This window comes from Eumetopias jubatus, unplaced genomic scaffold, assembly GCF_037043125.1.
Source record: "Eumetopias jubatus isolate StellerSeaLion01/CBP00866 unplaced genomic scaffold, mEumJub1_p1.0 scaffold_17, whole genome shotgun sequence".
Classification (NCBI taxonomy): domain Eukaryota; kingdom Metazoa; phylum Chordata; class Mammalia; order Carnivora; family Otariidae; genus Eumetopias; species Eumetopias jubatus.
This window is the reverse complement of record NW_028274823.1, coordinates 636,369-654,841: the sequence shown is the minus strand read 5'-3', so window position 1 is coordinate 654,841 and position 18,473 is coordinate 636,369. Positions and strand designations below refer to the sequence as shown.

At 56.5% G+C, this 18,473-nt stretch overlaps 1 protein-coding gene across 3 annotated transcripts; it reads right to left on the bottom strand.

Moving 5' to 3' along the window:
* Window positions 1-292: 292 nt before the first annotated feature.
* Window positions 293-18,473, bottom strand: TUBGCP2 (tubulin gamma complex component 2). 3 transcript variants are annotated; one of them, XM_028119899.2, is made up of 18 exons: window positions 18,378-18,473; window positions 15,731-15,890; window positions 14,532-14,660; window positions 13,566-13,742; window positions 12,434-12,593; window positions 10,073-10,280; window positions 9,590-9,789; window positions 9,011-9,200; window positions 8,300-8,445; window positions 6,654-6,834; window positions 5,809-5,989; window positions 4,844-5,016; window positions 4,450-4,578; window positions 3,948-4,068; window positions 3,255-3,398; window positions 2,611-2,739; window positions 1,752-1,915; window positions 293-524 (listed from the first exon to the last, which is right to left on the bottom strand). In XM_028119899.2, exons 2-18 carry the CDS (start codon window positions 15,878-15,880, stop codon window positions 389-391), a joined length of 2,718 nt encoding a protein of 905 aa, XP_027975700.1. In that variant the 5' UTR covers window positions 15,881-15,890; window positions 18,378-18,473; the 3' UTR covers window positions 293-388. The 3 variants fall into 3 exon arrangements, with proteins under 3 accessions (XP_027975700.1, XP_087876093.1, XP_087876094.1); XM_088019967.1 differs by lacking the exon at window positions 18,378-18,473 and adding an exon at window positions 17,935-18,249; XM_088019968.1 differs by lacking the exons at window positions 293-524; window positions 18,378-18,473 and adding exons at window positions 531-719; window positions 17,935-18,250.

Here is an 18,473-nt window from a genome sequence, read left to right as displayed (position 1 = left end):
CCCGGAGCCCAGCCTAGCACAACAGTGGATTTCTGGGAGTCCAGGCCCGTGTACCTGACCAGCTGTGGACACCTACCCCGTCCCCTGCATGGCACTTTGGAAATTATCTTCATGTTGCTCAAATGCTGTATGTTTTCACTTTCTCTTTATTTGAGAACAGAAGCATTTTAAAAAAGTGACCCTGCTCAACTGAAGAAAGTTCAGAGCAGAGCTTGTGCGGAGCCCGCTTGGTCTGGGCAGCTGCTGCAGAGCAGAACCCAGGACCCCGAGACACGAGAGCAGCACGCAGGAATGACATTCAGACTTTATATTTAAACAGCAACAACAGGTGGTTCAGCGATATCCAAGTAAAAGGTTTTGAACTCATTTCTCCACAGCACCTGCAGCCTCACTGTGCGGTGACAGCGACCCTGGGCGCTGATGCTGGGGGGCCCCGTGGGACAGGCACCTGGGGGGCTGCCTTCTGGCTCCTCTCTGCAGAAAGACGCTCCAGGCGCTCCGTGTAGAAGCCATTGAAGTCCAGTCTGCGGGAGGAGACGGGCTGGGCTCCCGCGCAGATGCCCCAGGTGCAGAGGTGCCCTCCCTGCGGTGCCACACCAGGCAACCCATCCACCCCGCAGTCAAAGGGTCGGCTCTGCACCAGGTGCGAGGAACACCCACCCACACAGCCTTCCCTGGTTTAAGCAACACTGACATCGGAACCTAAACACACATGCCAACTGAAAGCAGAACAACCAAAACTCCTAATTAGGGGTTTAAGCAGAAGCATAGCTTCAGTTTCCCTGCTAAAACCCCAGCAGAAGAGCTGTCCCCCACCCCCCACCCACCTCCCTGGCAGCCCTCCCCGGCCCCTGGATGTTGGGGCCGGCCTTACCTGGCACAAGGGCCCAAGGCTGCCATAGGCTGAGGGCACCTCCCAGGCCCTGTACTTAGGACATCAGACGTCCGTCTGACACCGTCCCAGGCAAGGACACCTCCCCCAAATCACTGGAAATCAGCTGACCCTCTGCCCCCCCTCTGTAGAGCAGGGCGTCCAGGACACTGCCAGGCTTCACAGGCTGTGGGAACCTGCTGGCCCCAGAACCACAAACCGGCTGACCAGCTTGCTGGCCCCTGCTCCTGTCTCCACGCTCCTGCACTGTGTCCTCCCCAGTGGGCCCCCCCAGAGCCACCAGGAATGCTCCGTCACACCTCCTGAGAGTGGTGACAAGGCCCAGCCAGCCCCAAGAGCCCAAACACGGAGGCTTCAGTAAGCGCTGCCATGACCCCCCCTGTTGGCTCCCAGTGACTTCCTGGCCTGAGCAGCACTGCTGGTCTTGTCTTCCCTTGCCTGCCTCCTGGCTGCGCATCTGAAAACGGGGTGATGCTGCCGCCATGCATGGCCCAAGGCTGGGGGCTGGGGGCTGGGGGGGGGCCCCTTCCAGTGTCCTGGGTCCTGGCTCAGGGAGCAAAGCGCTGGGCGAGCCCGAGCCAGCCCGGCCCACAGACAGGGACCAGCGCCGGGGCACGGACGGTCACTGGTGCACACACTCACGAGTGAACACAAACCACCACACACGCGCATCTGTCACTTCAGGGAATGAGCAGTGACCTTGAGGTGAAGGACGAGTGCCCGCACACCCAAACACCCAAGCAGACACCGCCTCAGTCACCCCCTCCCTGCGGTGGCCCAAAGCTGCATGGGGGGGGCACATGGGGGAAGCCCAGGACTCCTGACCACACACGGGACGGGACGGTGCCATCGCACCCACCTGGAGATGACGCTGGCCATGCTATGCTCACAGTCACTGGTGCTGTAGAGGCTCAGTCGGGCCAGGAGGTCAAGCAGATGTGCCGAGAAATTCTTGTCAAACTTGTTGATGGTGGCCTCGAAGCTGGAGGTCAGCTGAGGGGCATCCACGTGCTCAGCCAGGTACTAGAAGACACGGTCGCGCACCATGAGTGCCTCCAGCCCCACCTCAGCACTGCTCACTACCAGCTCGGCTTCCCTCCCCACCCCCCTTTTTTTCTAAATAGAAGGAATTTGGGCAAGTTTTCATGTGATAAAAGTTAAGGCATCGTAAAAGTTCCGGAGACTGCGGAACAGAGACATGCTCTGTTTGGGCAGTTGGCGCCCTGCCCTGCTCCCACCACAAGGAAGCAGCAAGTCCATGCACCTCATGGGTTCTTTACGTGGCTCAGATTTTCAAGGGAATGCAGCATTTTCTCCTGGCTCCCTCTCAGCAAAGAGAGTGGACACGGGAGTACAGGCCTGAGCTCCCTCCAGAGCTGGGCCTGGTGCTGCAGGGCACATGCCCCCTCCCCGCATCCCCTCAAAGAAGGTGGAGACACCTCGTCCTTCTAGTTAAGGCTGGACTCTGACCGTAGTGACAGCAGGGCCCATGGCCCTGTGCCTGCTGCGTGGCAGGCCCTCTGCAGACACCCCAACCCCTGCTCTGGGGAACTGTGGCCTCACCCTCAAGCACAGTGGGGCTGAGGTTTGGACAAATCTGGAGAAGAGATCCTCTAGCTCATGTTTGGAACCTAATTAGGATGAACTTTTTTTAATCAAAGGGACAACAGGAAGGAGGGGAGCGGCGGGCCTGCTGGACAAAGCCGGACGCTGCACACCTTCCTAGCGAGCTCCTTGCGGGCACGCTCCTCTGCCCGCTCGGCCTCCGTGGGCGGCCCCAGCATCGTGCCGTGCTCCAACATCAGCCGGCCCAGCTCACCATCCAACTTCATGCTCTGTGTAAATCTCTTGGGGTCAGGAAGAAATGCTGTTAGTTTCAGGAGCCCAAGTGGAGTATGTACCACCGCACAGCTGAGGCACCATCTGCAGATGCGGGGACAGCAGACGTGAACTCGGGGAGCTGCAGCTGTGCCCACATGCCTTCTAGGGGTGCCTGTCAGAGGGCTCGTCAACAGAGTCTTCTGAAGACAGCATCTCCCCAGGGCGAGCCCCATACGGATCTGGCTCCCAGGCTCCTATCCCCCAGAGGCTGGCAACCACCTTGCACGCCCTGGAGCCCTGGTGAACCCTGCGTCACCCCCTCTGCCTCCCAATACTTACTTTCTGTATCAGCATTTTAGGTAGCTGCTTGTAACTGAATCAAATAACTTGAATTGGACAAAAAGAATGCCAGGTGCCCAGAAAAGGGCTGGGGACAGAGACGCTGCAGCTGCTGGTCCCGGCCCACAACAGCGGAAGAGGCCTCAGAGAGACAGCCCTGCACAAGGCGGGCAGAAGGCAGGCAGGCTGCATGGTGGCGCACCTGCATGCAGTTGGTGAACATGACACACACGGACATGAGTCTGGAGAAGACTTTGAGCAGCTCGGGGTTGGTCAGCATGCAGTCCTTCAGACAGTTGTCCAGGAAGCTCGTGTGGTGACCCAGCACGTCGTCGATGTTGGACGCCTGCGTGGAGAGACGGCACCTGCCTTGGCTTTCGGCATGACTTTGCGAGGAGACCAGACCCCTACGCGGGCCAGGCTGCCGCTCTGTGTACTTCTGTTTTGTTTCCTTTCCTTAAATGACCCTACGGATTTTGAGAGGAAACTTCAAAATACCCCCACAAAAAAATGCTAAACATGCCCCCAAAAGGCCACGGTTTTGGTTCTTCCATGGCTGCCGTCCCGTCACGCTTCTGGGACCTGCTGACAGACCCCAGGGGTGCTGGGATGGGGGTGGGGGGCACAGAGCCACCCCAACCCCAAGGCTCTCCGCACCACCTCAGGGGAACCCCCCCAAAATCTCAGTCTCACTCACGCACACATTTGTTGTGTTCACAAAGAAACCGCTTCTGTGTACGGAGGGCTTTGCTGTCTCCTCCTCACCAGCCCGGGGCAAGCACGGCACTAACGCCCTGGCATCCAGCCCACTATGTTCCCTTCACAAGAACCTACTTGGTGCAACCGGTTGGCATAGAGTCTTTTAAGTGTTATGCCGTATTAAGTTCAAACTCACAGACTTCAGGTTTTTCTCAAGGATGTGCCACGTTGGCTCCATCACTTCACACATCATGTAGTACTGAATGTTCTGAACAAAGTTGAGCATCCGCTGTCGCAGAGTGAAGGCACCAGCAAACCTGAGCAAGCACAAGAATGGTCACCGCTGCGGCAGCCGTGGGCCCCCCGTTCCGCGGTCAGGGGGCCCTGCGCTGAGCGCCCCCACACAGGCCCACACACCACCCGGTGTCACAGACAAGCGTGTGCGCCGGCGGGAGTGAACAAACACCCCCGAGCCTCACAGGGCTCACGCTGACAGACCCGAGCACCCGCACGTCCACACCGACAGCTGAGGGACAGAGCCACGTCTACCGTGGGCGGCCACGGCCCTGCGCTGCAGTGTGAAACTCGTCACGGGTCAAAAAGCTACAGAGCTGTGTGACGAGCTGCCTTTCTAAAGCTGTGAAGAGTGAAACGCTCCTGCCTTGAGGGGAGCATCTGGGAGTGCAGAGCAGACGCACCACTTTGCAGAGTGAAGGGAGTATTGCTTGGCGGCCTTGTTGCTGATCCAGACGTTGCAGAGCTGCCGCTCCACGTGCTTGCAGTAGAACATGTGTCTGAAGAGCATCTGGTAGCGGGTCAGGGCTTTCCTGCAAGAAGGAAAAGGCGCACAGCACGCTGACTGACACCTGGTGGGCGCTGCCGGCCTCAGACACCATGAGGCTCATGGCACACGGCGGCCGAGGCTCTGACATCGCTGAGGCTGTTCTGCTCCCTGGCCGCCAGGCAGCCAGGCAACCCACCCCGCACAGAAGTGGACATGGACAGCTGTCTGCAGAGTGGATGCAATCCTGCCTTCCGGGCAAACCTGGAATTGTGTCCACGGCACCTGGTGCCGGAAAGACCAATGCTCACCTGTTGATAATCAGTGACAGGGGCCACTTGACAACATAGTCAAAAGAGAAGGCCTCCAGGCCACTCAGCGTGAGCTCAGTGGGGTCGGCGTGGACCATCGCCTTCTCCTGCTTGGTCTCGATGGCCAGAACCCGCAGGAGCTGAGTGATGAGGTCATGAGGCATCAGATCGATCTTGAGAAAGACAAAGAAAAAAGCGTCACATCCTGACCGCTGCCCCCACCCAGCTGCCCCACGAGCTGGAGAAGCAAGTCCAGGACTGAGGTAGCTTCCTCCGACGTAGACTCTGCATCGTAAAGGCTGGCTTACAAAACAAGTGTCTGCCGATAAAGCCTCAGCCACTTTCCACCGAAGCGAAACGTGCAGAGAGATCATTTTTAAGATGCCCGATGGCGTAAACAAGAAACTACACAGCAAATGAGAAAAGCCTGAATCTCTTCAGATTTACAATTTTACCACAAGTGCCAGGACCCAGCCGAAAGAGCAGCATACTTAGTGGAAAACAGCAAGGTGACCGTGAACAATGTTGGGGCTGGGGTGCCAACCAGCTGGTTCAGTTGAAAGTCCACAGGGACCTGCTGACCTCCCATATCCCTAACTGAATAGCCTGCTGCTGACCGAGAGCCTGACACACGTGACGAGCACGTGTTCTGTCATGACGTGTACCGTGCTCTTAGGATAAAGCGACAGAACAGAAAACATCAATAAGAAAGAAAATACATTTCTGTCACTGTACTGTATTTATCGAAAAAAATCTGCGTGTAAACGGACCTGAGCCGCTCACACACCTTGCTCAGGGTGAGCTGCGGGATCACCGTCAAGGGTTGGGTTCTCCTGGGGTTTTACGGCCAGCATCTTGCTCAGGTGGCTGCCCCACCTGCCTGGACGCAGGTCAGTGGTTCTGAATGGCGCTCCCCTGCCCCAGCCCCGTCGCTGGGTCGACGGGCGCCCCCCGGCCCCCCCCACCTTGAGGTCATCCTTGAAAGGGTCCGTGTTGGCAGTGCTCATGCGCAAGGCCAGCTCCAGCAGGGCCTCCAGACGGGTGGGCGTGATGTCGTCCACCGGCTTCTTCAGCTCCTCCTCGGTGAGGTCCATGAAGTGCACAAAGAAGTCCCCCTGGTCCATCAGGAAGTAGCGCTTGATGGACCTACAGAGCGGGTGGGGGCACAGGGGTCACCAGCACAGCTGTGGGACACGCAGGAAAAGCTGACAGACGGCTGACAAGGAAGAGCTGCATGCAGACGAAGGGCTCCCACCACAACCAGCAGTTTGGATGATCAGGTGGGGCTTAGGCAGCGCAGCCCAGGGAGGACGAGCTGAGCTCCTCGCCCAGCAGTGCTCCCCTAAGGAGGCCCGACCCTGCTCAGCTTCTGAGATCAGATGAAATCGGGGGTGTTCAGGGTGGTATGGCCACAGACCAGAGAAGTACATTAGAAAGGGGAGAAACAGTCAGCTTCACAAATGAGCAGAAATGAACAGCTCTTAGGTACAGGTGAAGGACCGCTGTGTCCAGCTACGGCAGGAAACACTGTCCAGAAAGGGCCGGTGGCCCTGGACCGGTGGCAAGACTGGGCAAGCTGTGTCACCTCCAACAAGGTGACACAGGCAGACCATGGCCCCACTGCGCTCTGGGGAGCAGGACCAAGGTGGCAGGGTCACAACTATGCAAGGTTCTCAGGCTGGAGACAACCTGGCAGCATGCTTGTGTTTCTGTCGACGAAGCAGAGCTGCTAAGACTAAGTTTCTGGCCTTGGTCAGACGTCAGGAGGGTCCTACAAGCTGAGCTAGAAGGCAGAAGGCAGAGAGCTCACCTCAGGTGCGCCACGAGCTCCTTCTCTTCCATCAGGAAGGCCAGCAGGACCTTGCTGGCGTAGTTAAAAGCCTTCTCGATTTGCTCAACATATGCTCGCTCCTTCAAAGTGTAGATGATCTCCTTGGCCACTGGGCAGGTGACATCGTGACCACACTCTCTGACTACATTCAGATATTTTCCTGAAAAGACAAGGAGAAAACAGATTAAAATTTTCACTATACCAACGCTAAACCACAGGTCTGAACCTTGGATACCGTGACCCCAACACTAGCTAGTGGACTGGAAACACAGTTCTAGAGCCCTTTACGTGAGGCAGGGAAACACAACTGATGCCCACGAAGGATAGAAGCACTAAGTGCTACAACAGGCTAGACTCTCTTTCATCCGGATTCTTCTAACAAAAAACACAGAAATAATTTCCAAAAAGCTTTCAGAGAATGAGGTTCCCAACCATCTTCCAACCCTGTCCTTGACCACCAAGTCCCTGGCTGGAAGACTGTCCGGTACCTCAGTCCTTCTGTGTTTCTAACTCCGGTTCCCAGCCCGTGTGATGGCGAGTGGAACAGCCCTGGGCCACTGAGCCCAGGTCCTCGACTGCTATTCTTGCAGTGGTGTATGAGACTGACCCAGAAGGACGTGGATCCTTGGACTTTGTTTTTGTTGCTGGCACTGAGCTCCTAAAACCCTTGCAATCTCGTGGCTCATGAGCCCCTTCTGAGTACAGCTGAGTTTACGCCCGGGAGGTGACTCTGGGCAGCCCCTGTCCAGCTCAGGCTGGGGGTTGCATGCTGGGGAACCAACCCTGTGACCAGAGGGCGGGAGCTTTGGTCCCTCCCCCCGATGCCGGGCTCGGAGAGAGGCTGGAGACGGGATAAATCGACGGCCAACCATTTCTTCACTCACACCTGCATAACGGAACCTCCCTACAATTCCTAAGTGGAGCGGTGTGGAGAGTTTCCGGGTGGTGAACACGTCCACACAGGGGTGGCGCATCGAGTGCCACGCACTTCGGAGCTCCTGTGCTCGGCACCCGCCCAGACCTCGCCCCGTGGACCTCTTCAGCTGGCTGTTCACTTGCATCCTTTCTAATAACCCGGTAATCTAGAAAGTAAAGTGTTTCCCTGAGTTGTGAGCCGTCCTAGCAAATCATCAACCCCGAGGAGGGGGTCACGGGAACCTCCAATTCGTAGCCACGTCAGAGAGCGGTGCGGACAGCAGTGTTGATGTGGGGGCCACCCTGAGGGACTGAGCTCTGAGCCTGAGGAGCCCGTGCCCACCAACCCTGGGAGGTCCGTGCCGGGACCGGGCTAATTCACAGGATGCCCGGCTGGTGCGCACAGACAACAGGAGGGCTGGATGTTGGTGTGGAAAAGCCGCACGTCTGGCGCCGGCTGGGAGCAGGAAAGCAATTTCCTGTCAGTGGTAACAGAGTTCTAGAAACGCAGTAGTGAGGAAAAGCCACCTGTGAGACAACGTCCTGGGGTCAGGGAACAAAGCAACAGCACCCGGAACCCCAGGAGTCAGACGGGACAACGGCCAGGCCCAGGAAGACCCTGTGGGGGCTCTGCAGCCCGTGCAGTGCATGGCGGGGCACAGAGCCACAGGGCAGAGGCGAGTGCGTGCTGGGCAGGGCGTGGGGCTCACCTGTGCTGAGCACCTTGCCGACCATCTTCTGCAGGAAGGAGGGGATCTGCCGCGGCACGACCGTGTACCTCCGGTCCCAGTACTTGTCATTGTAGTCCTCCTGGATCTTCTCCTTCCGCAGCTCGTGCTCCTCCACCATGAACTCGCTGGCAGGCACGGGACGTCCTCAGGCGGCAAGCCACGCCTGACAGGCCGACGGGCTCAGGACGCCCCGTGCCCAGTCCCCAGCTGAGAGCCCGCTCCGAGGAAATTCGGGGCCATGGGGCTGCAGGTCAACCTCTCTAGCCCCACCCGCCAGGGACACGGAGCCCTTCCCTGCCATGCGAACCCAGGCAACGAGCCGACCCCCACAGCAGGGGAGCAACCCCTTCATGCCTGTTTCAGGTCTTGCTTGGCGGGGCACGGTTTTAAAATCACGTTGTCAGGCCCCCCCCCAGACTGTTACGTGAATCACCAGCAGAGAAACGCTACTCCTCGGCACGACTTTTAAAGTCCTTTAGCAAATACACCTCGACACGACAGACTTGTCCATGGGCCGCCCTGGCTCCTCGAATGTACTGGAACACCCACCCTCACCAACTGTGACGGAAGCCCGGGAGCTGCACGCGAGGCAATTCTGACCCTGCCACCCGACACGCTAAAGCCTCCCTGGGCAGCATGGCTGCATGTGGGCGTCTTACCCAGATCTCCCTCAGGCTCCGCAAGCCCTACCTGTAGGGGTCATTGATTATTCCTCTATAGATCCACTTTTCCAGAATCTCGAAGTAGGGCACGCTGGCGGCCTTGGTTAAGTACAAGCACAGCCCCTGTGCCTGGCTGTCGCCCGTGTAGTTGAAGCTCCGGTCGTGGAGAAGGCTCAGAGTGGACCCCCCAACACACTCGCCTTTATCCACCGAGGTGGCTGCCGGGGGGGGGGTGGGGGCAGCACTCAGTGCCTTTGAGAAGGGGTGCCCGCAGCTCCCCCAGCTACGTCACGACACACCAGGACCTCCTTCTGGGGACAGGTGCTCCTCTCGTGGGAGACACTCAAACCATAAGCTCGTAATCACCAATGAAAGTTTATCAGTAAGAGCTTCCAGAATTTTCCTCCCACAAATTAAAACATGAAGCAATACAGGCTCTGGCCTCACACCCTGGCATCCACAGTGAAGAAACGAATGCCTGGCGCACTGGTCTGGGAGTCTCCCCTTCACACGCCACGACCCACTCCGCCATGGAATGTGCCTGCCCACTGCCCCAAGTCCCTCCCATGGCCCGGCCGACATGGCGGGTGGGAGGGTAGGCATGTACCAAGGGAGGCCAGGATGTCGACGGTGCGCATGGCCGGCTGGATGTAGAACCAGAGCTTCTGAAGTGACAGGAGGCCCTGCCTCTGCAACTGCTCCAGCTGCGTGACCAGGATCAGGTACTCCTTCACTAGGGTTCTCATGGCAGCCGCCAAAGCATGGTTCACCTGTCCATACTCGAAGGAAGACTTTTCTTCAATGAACCTAGGAGGGAAAGGAGCACCCAGGACCCATGAGCAGGGGAGGCCACATTTTCAGATTAGATGTCAGATGTTCCGAGCACCCTCCCCACTCAAGCTCTTCGAAACCAGCCCCCTGCACTTGTCCCCAGGCCCTTCAAAACCGTGCCAGGCATGAAACCGGGTCACAAAAGATGAGGACACTCTTTAGGAGTCAAATGATCTTTACAGACACAAAATGCAAGCTGCAGGGGTCAAGAGCACCTGGGAAGGCCTGTGTCCAGCCTCAGGTCCCGTCTGGCATCTACCTGGTCACCGTGGAGTAACTGGAAGCCACAGGGAGGATCCTGTTCACCAGCTCCCTGACGGACAGGTCGAGGTTGGGGTCCACGAGGAAGGTGCGGCTCTGCCTCCCGGTGAGGGGCTGGGCGGTGATGTACCTGCCGTCCACACCCACCAGCACGTAGAGCAGGTCCTCCACCACGGCCGACTCCTGCGAGGCCAGGGGCAGCGTGCCTGGGGGCCGCAGATACCAGCTGGGCCCCGGCCTCGCCTCCAGGGCCCCTCACCCCCACTGATCTTTCTCCTGCCCTCATCTACTCAGGCACCCTCTGCTGACTCCTCTGTTACTCCCTCATACGTTCACGGGCGTGAGAATCAGGCTGTTCACTGGGATCTGACTCATCCCAGGGAGCTTAAAGCCTAGGATTCCAAAAGCACCATGAGCACAGGACAGGTGGAGCCTGAGCAATGCACCACAGCCTCACAGTACCAGGTAGATAAAACCCTCTGGATGCAAATAAAAGCCTGACGTTTAAAAGGAGAAAGTCAGGAATTTAAGAAGCACTTCTGATGTAAGCTGTTCTTACAGCACTTGTTACAACTTATCGAGTCTGGGCTGCTGTGGAATGAAAAGACTTCCTTCAAAGACGTGAAAGTGGTGACAACTTCCAACACGTATGCACAGTATGAGACGGTTTCCTTACAACCACCCAATTAGGGACAGTCACAAGCCATCGGCCAGGGCCACCGGCCAAACGCCTCCTGGCCCAGGCAGCTCCCTGCCTCTCTCGGTTCACAACCCTCTGTGTCCTCCCCAACACCTGCTGGGACAGATCGCCACGTGTGGGGAGCACACGCAGCAGCAACAAAACGGTGTCTCCGTGACGCTGCCTCACAGCCCAGCCTTGTGCAGCTGGCCCAGTGGGTGCCCGTGTCAGCCCCGCGGCACCCCAGAACTGGGGCCTGGTGGTGCAGGGCGGTGTTGCACCACACGTGGTGGTTCACAGAAGCACTGCTGGCGCTGCACACCCGCACACCAGCCTGCTGACGGTGGAACACAGGCTCTGAGCACAGCAGCCACCTGTCCGTGTGAGGCACGGGTCACGCAGCATTCAGAGCCATGCTCTGAACTTCAAGCTCCGCTTCCTCTCCACGACTCCGACAGCCATCAGGACAAGCCCACTCACAGCTCCAACTGAAGCGGTAAGGTTCGGCTTCCTGTTTCTCAAGTGCAGGGGTGCCTTCTAGGAATTGCCACCAACACTCCCCACTTGAAATCTGAGCATCACCCCAGTAAGAGCCCCAGTGGACGCCCTCAGTGGGGGGTAAGGGGTGCAGCACCGGGTCAGCTGGTCCTGCGGTGGGGACCCTGGCCTCAGGGGGCAGACACCACCCTGCCCTCCAGCACCCTGCCCACATATGGAAAAGGACAGTGTCGCAGGTTGAGAGAGGAAGAACAGCCGGGGTGGCACAGCCAGCCTGGAGGCTAAGCGCTGAAGGGACAGGGGAACAAGCCAGGCTGAGGGGACACTGCACAGGGAGGTGTGGCCTGGAGGCCAATCCACCAGGATCTCTGCGGCTCCCCAGAGTCTGAGGGATCACTAGAGAAGCTACACGGGACACAGGCCTGAGGCTCAAAGCCGCTAGCTCTGGGATGACGGAGACAGCCACATGGCAGCAGGGCAGGATGCGAGGCTCCACGCCACGGGCTACCTGGGCCAAGGGAAAGAAAGCTAAACACCCATTCCTCAGCCGCACCAGCTGCAGTTCAATGCCCATTAGCTACGTTCCGCAGATGGCCCCATACTAGACAGAGCAGATCCAGAACATTCCTTTAACACAGGAAGCTCTGCGGAGGTGCTGAGCCCCAAGCCAGTGAGAGCAGAAGGACTGTGTCTGGGCAAGAGGGGCAGATGGTGGGGGGGGGGGGGGCCTGGGACCAGGCTGGTGCAGCGGGAAGGAAGCAAACACAGGTACCACTCCCAGCTCCAGCACCCGGTGACCTGTGACACCAGTCACTGTGCGAAAAGTGGGGACACAAGAGGGAAGGTCAGGAGCCCCACTACAGACACACACAACAGACAGATGGCCACGTGAGACCAAAATTCAGGCAGACGTCCTGAGGGTAGAGATCTGGGATCACAATGGGGACAATATGATTCCTTAAAACAAACGAGGTCACCCTGCAAAGGAAAAGTGGCAAGGAAGACCTGGGAGCAAGCCCCAAGGATCTGCTTGGAAGATGAGGTGCAGGGAGGAAAGAGAAAGGAACATCCAGAGGCAGCGAGAACACAAGAGCTTGGCACCACTGAGGATGAGAACTCAGGAAGGACAGTGCACCACATGCTCAAAGGCGCCCGGGTGTTAGAAACACACACATCACATACCTATAGGCACAGCCGCGTCCGTGCTTACGCCTGAGCCAGTCAGGAAATCCCCAACCAGTGTGGGTCTCTCGTATACCCATGGCGGAAAGACGGGGAGGCGCTGGCCTGAATTTTTTTTGTTCTGCTTATCTCGAAGCAACTTTCTTGTAAGTTCTAGAGACTGGTGGGGATATTTTCAAAAACAAAGAAGAGACATACTTTTAGTACTAATACTTAAAACTGACATCTACGGCACCAGAGAAGTCAATCACTCAACACATGAGGGATCAATAAAAGCGTGAAGAAGTGAACATCTCCATGCCCATCATGGTGCAAGGCACTGGCGATTAGACGGGGACCCCGCCTCTCACCGGGGTCTCGGTCTGTGCAGAACCCACAGGTAAGCCAGGAGCACGGGCAACAGGCTGCACCTTTCTTGGGACCCTCTACACATAGACTCAATGGCTTTTTCCTGGTGGCACGAAGTCTAGACATGACCTGATGGGTGGAGACAAGGCCCCAGGGACAGCCAGCTAGAGAAGGGAGCCCCCACCTGGGCCCCTCAGGGCCAGGGGAGAGGCCACCTCCTGCACATGCCCAGAGCAGTGGTCCTCCTGTGGGACCAGCCGCCAGAAGCTGACCAGGGCAGTCCTAGGGGCCCGGCTTTTGGAAGTACCAGGTCAAGGGTGGCCAGCGAGAGGACAGGTGCAACTGTTTCCTCATCCGTCACACAGGGTAGCAGTGTGAGGACACGGGAGGTGCTGACGTAAGACACTCCCAACCAGCGCTGGCTGTCGTGCCTGTCAGAGCCCAACAAGCACAGGCGCTGCTCTGAGGGCTTGAAAGCCACAGGGGCAACACCATGACAAGACAGACGTACATCAAGGGGCTGGGGGGCAGGACATGAAACCAAGGGCAGGAGAAAGGGGTAAGTATGAGAGACAGAAAATGGTCTATAAAGCATATTCTTACAAAAATAAACTGTCAAAAACTAATTGAGGGAAAGGAAGAATCACAATTTACGGAGGCTGAGATCCATCCGAGTGCCCCCAACAGGTAAGCCCGACAGCCTGGTGGGTCAGAACCTTCCTACATCGTTATCCACTCCTGTGGTCCAGGACTGTCACCCCCGAGGGTGGTGGGGGAGCCCCACCTGCTGTAGCGTCGAGCCCGTGGCCACACTGCCAAGCTGCTTCCTCAGTTCCTCAAGCTCCTGCATGGAGATTTTGGAGGCCGTGGCAGGGGCACTGAAGTTGGTGGTGCCGCTGCCTGCAGCGCTGGCTGCAAGCTCGGCGCGTTCTTTCGCATTCTGTTGTAAATACTGCAGAGTCTGAAAACACACAAGATCGTGATCACATGGGCCAGCTCTGCAGAGCACAGCCAGCCCCTGCTTCCTTCCTTCCCGACTCCATGTGGAGGAACAACAGAACCCCACGAGTCCCTGAGCTGCAGTCCAGTCTCTCAGCGTTTGCTGCCACAAGGTGCCACAGCTCCAAATCAGGAGAGGAGGATAATCCTACGGCCGCTCAACAGCCAGTCCCCAAACTCCGCTCCCAAGGGCACAGCCCCGTCTCTGCACTCGGCCAGTCTCCCATACTGCAGTGGGACCACTTCCCTTTGTCCGTCCCCGGCACAGACAGTCAAATGTGCCTGGCCGCATCCTTCACCCCGAAACAGGCCCTGGGCCTGCAGAGGGAGAGGGCCAGGCACCTCCCTGGACGCTCGCGGGCGCAGCAGTTCCTCCAGCCTCGACACTGAGTGCTTTCCTTAGTGTTGCAAATGACACATGTACAATTCACAACACATGAAAACACAGCATGAGACAACAAAAAATAAAGCCCCCACCCCGGGAGGTAACGACTGGAATACTTCTCAAGTTTACTGCCAGTGTGAGCTACGTTCGCTCTGAAGCACCACAAATACATCCCTACTTTACCTCAAAGGGCCACTAGCACAGAGCAGGGAAAGCAGCACAGAAATGTGCCATCAGAGGCACTGTCTCAACGGAGCAAATCTCGTAAGCGTCCACCAGCGCAACCCCCCGACACAAACTCCGTCTGAAACCCGCCACACGTTCGCCTTTCCCGACACTCCTGAAGTGAGCCCACACAGCCGTTACCTCTCTGTCTTCCGTGAGTTTTGATAACAGGTACACCAGTGGGTCAAGGTTCCTTGTGTTTTTAGATTTCAGTTCATCATACTTCTTTAGAAAGTCTTCCGGAGTACGAGAAAATTCTGCTATTTTAACCTCAAAAGCACAAACACGAGAGATTCAGTGACAATAACAACTTTTAAAAAATCTTCCAGAAAATAAAACACAAAAACCAAAATAGTGAAATTAGGTAGGCTAAATGATCACATACCTCTGAAATAAGACTTAAACCCAACAAACATTTTGTTAACCCTATGCACGGTCTCCCCTGTAGTTTCCCTCCTGTTATGCTTCCTCAGCCCGAGATCAGGAAATAACCACTTAGATTTTTCTACCAGTTTATGCATTTGCTTCATACATTCAATGCTATTCCCTTTGTAATTAGGCTCAGGGGTTATGTTTGCTCATTGATTTATGGTGTTCCCCTTGTTATAAATTAAATTCACTTTTGTGTTCCCAAACACTGTCTGCTCAGTGAATTTTCCTAATTATCCTGGTGCCATTATTAATCTATTTAAATAATTGAGGTTTCATGATGTGTTTCTAAAAATAAATTTCAAAATTCTCTCTTACTGAAAATCTATAATTTTGAATTATATACTATTTGAATACAGATAGAAAAATCTGCTTTAAAGGGATTTCAATAGAGTTAATACCAGAAGATTCCTTTTCAAGTTTTTTATTTATTTTTTTAAAGTAATTTTTACACCCAATGTGGGGCTCTCAAACTCATGACCCCGAGATCAAGAGTCGCATGCTCCAGGCAACTGAGTCAGCCAGGCGTCGCCAGGAGCTTCCTTTTCATCCAGAGGAATAGGAGTCTCCTTCCTCATGGGACCCAGAACCTGGGTTCTAAAGTCAGGTTGATAGCCCAGCGCTCTCCCTGAGCCTCCAATTACTCATCTGTACAACAGGGTGAGTTACAAGAGCCACTAAGAGGAATCATCTTCTGATGACTGAGCACAAAACTTGGTCCAAGAAAAGCCTTTAACAAGCATTGTCTGCCATCAACACTGGTGATGCTGTGGCTGCTCAGGCAGGAAGCTGGTGAACTCTGTGCACAGCGCTGCACCAGGCCGGGGCCCGCCTTGCCCAGGGCACAGTGCTGCACCAGGCCGGGGCCCGCCTTGCCCAGGGCACAGCGCAGCACCAGGGACGGAACCCACCTTGGCACTGTGTGCAGATACAGTTGTTGTGACATAGGGGGTCCTATTCTTCTGCAGCAGGTCAATATAGACCTCAGCCCCATCCCCTCCGTGGACACGCAGCAAGCTGAGCAGCTCATTGACATCATGGTGAATCCGAAATTCACTCATAGTTTTGGCTCTGAAACAACATCACAACAGGTTTTCCTAAAGATAAGAGGAAAGCCATTTATAAAAACAAAACTGTGCTAACAGCTCTAGTGGAGACGAGGCCCAACTTAAATATCAAGCATCAAGCAGAGAAGACTCAGCACACACTCCCACATATGCTAATTAACTAATGAATATTAATTTGCAAATCCACACTGAGAAAGTGAGGCTCTAATCTCCTAGTATATAAACATTTAAAACCGGCCGGAGCCAGGGTATCTCCAAACATAAAAGCAGAACAGTTAAGCGTGAGCATACATACTTGTAAAATCAGGAGGTGCTCACAGTAACCAGTCACGGACATGAGGTGCAGCAGGGCCTAGGTTGTGGAGTCCCAGCCAGTCTGAACCCTGACATGGCCAGTTCTGGGCTACAGGGCCCTAGGCAAGGAGCTTGTCCTCTCTAGGCTTCTTCTGACAAGGGGTGCCTAGTAAATCCTACCCACAGAGCTGCTGTGAAAGCCCCAAAGGGCCCATACTTGGTAAGTTCCTATGGCCTTGTTACTAGAGAAGCAGGAATAAGTGTGCTTTTACTACGTAGGGCTGACCAAGTGGAAATGTTGTTACTGGAGAAGTGGCTGGTTTTACAAAAGGAAAACTGGATCTGAGTCACCAACAGCATCCTAAACCATCAGTTACCTTACCGATCACAGAGGACCCCGAACGAGGCACTGCAAACTACAAGCAAGACAGCAAAGAGGACACGGAACTTTCCCACTGAGGCCTCTCTGAATCTAAGGGCAATTGGTTTTATCCATGTGCTACAAGGTGTCCCAAGGAATGTGGGTTGTCCTGTACTGGCTGGACTGAGGACCCTTTGTCATGCTAGATAGCAACCACACTGTTTCCCACCGAAAGGAAACACCTGTCCACCAGATACCAGCAGGTGGAGAGAGCACATCAGAAGAATGATCATCTGAGAGAATGTTTATTTTAAAACTATCTGCACAAAACGTTGTGTTTGTGGTAAAAACACAAGCACAGACATGCCTACGTCACAAGTATTAATATACAAGGAAGCTAGTTCTCTGTGGAGATCTGGAACGATTCCTGCAACAACTTGCTCTCAGCTGCAGGCAGGACCTCTCCTGGGAGGACATCTGGAAATGTGTAAGGGACACTTCTGGTTGTCACAGTGACCAGAGGGGTGCTCTTGGCATTCAGTGGGCAGGAGACCAGGGAACCTAAACACCAACAGAAGCACCCCACCAAAAATGTCAACAGCATCCCCACGGAAAACAGCATTGAGGAGCATCTGATCACAACAGCCCGCCAGCTCTTTCCGACGCTCCTGAGTTCTTCCGTCGGTGGCTGCAAACACAGACGTCTGTGACAGGGCAGAACTTTCCTCCTCCCGACCGCGAGCGGCGCAGAGGGTGGAGGAAGGCCGCCTACTGCACATTTCCCCAGGAATGAGTTAGGCAGAGAGAAGTGGCAGCGAGCGTTTGTTGAGGGCTCAAAGCTAACTGCACAAATGGGCTTGGAAAACATCAGTTTGTGAAAAAAAGTCAAGACTCCTAATGCTGTTTCGTAAGAGGTGAAAAACGGAGTCTGTCCAGAGCTCTTCCTAGCCGCGAAAATGACTGACTGGGAACGTAGCCACACACCCTCACTTCCAGGACGAAGTAAGTTAATTATACTTTTTAAATTACGTTTTTTAAAGTGATTTCTTAACTTGTTAAAGACACAGAACCCCCTTTTCCTGGCCATCGCGTGCGTGCACGTGCACGTGCACGCTGAACCACCTGTGCGAGGAGGGGAGCCAGCCTCGGAGCCACCCCACCCGCCCCTGGCAAGTCCCCAGCACCCTGGCGTCCCTTAAGCCACCCACCACCATTTTCGCTAGGGGACTGTTGCCCAGTCGGTCTCCGCAGCTAGGCAGGAGGCTCCAGGGTAGCCGAGCCCGCCCCTACTTCTTCCGCGGGGGGCACCGGGCACAGCGGCCGGCACATCTCCGGCGCTGACGGGATGCAGGTCCCTAGAAAGGCAGGGCCTGACCGGCCAAGAGAGGCTCACCGGACCGAGGGGACCAAGGTAACGGGAGGCCGCCGAACGGCTTCCAACAAGAAGCGCGAACTGTCCGCAGACCACTCTGGCTCCGGTCCGGGGACGCGCCGCGCACAGGCGGGACCCAGCGGCCGCCCCGGCCCTTCCGGCGGGGGGCGGACGCGCTGCGAGCAGCGAGGCGGAGAGCGGCAGTGCGGGCTTCTGCAGCGGGCGTCCGCAGGTCACGGTCTGCGAGGGGGACTCCGCGGTCCCGTGTGGGGACCCGACCGTGGCCGGGGCGGCGCCGGAGTCGGGCAGCGCGCGCTCCAGGGGCGAGCCGCTGGCCGGCCTGCGCCCGCGGGCAGTCGACGCGGGGAAGCGCCGCGCGCGCCGGACGAGCGCGCAGGGAGGGAGGACGCGCCCGGCCTCGCCGCCCCCCGGGGCCAGGCGCCGCCGCCCCCCGCCGGACTCACCGCGGACGCCGGGCGTCTGCAACCGGCCCGCCGAAGCCCCTCGCGCAGCCCGCGCCGGTAGCGGAAGTGGCGCGACGACACTTCCGGCCCGCCCCG

Excerpts from the sequence above, each read along its gene's own strand:
- TUBGCP2 (XM_028119899.2), bottom strand. The coding sequence starts at position 15,880 with ATGAGTGAATTTCGGATTCACCATGATGTCAATGAGCTGCTCAGCTTG. Across the intron at positions 4,069-4,449 it reads TCCCTTCACTCTGCAAAGTG|GTTTGCTGGTGCCTTCACTC; the intron begins GTGCGTCTGCTC and ends GTGCTTGCTCAG. Across the intron at positions 1,916-2,610 it reads GCAAGGAGCTCGCTAGGAAG|TACCTGGCTGAGCACGTGGA; the intron begins GTGTGCAGCGTC and ends CGTGTCTTCTAG.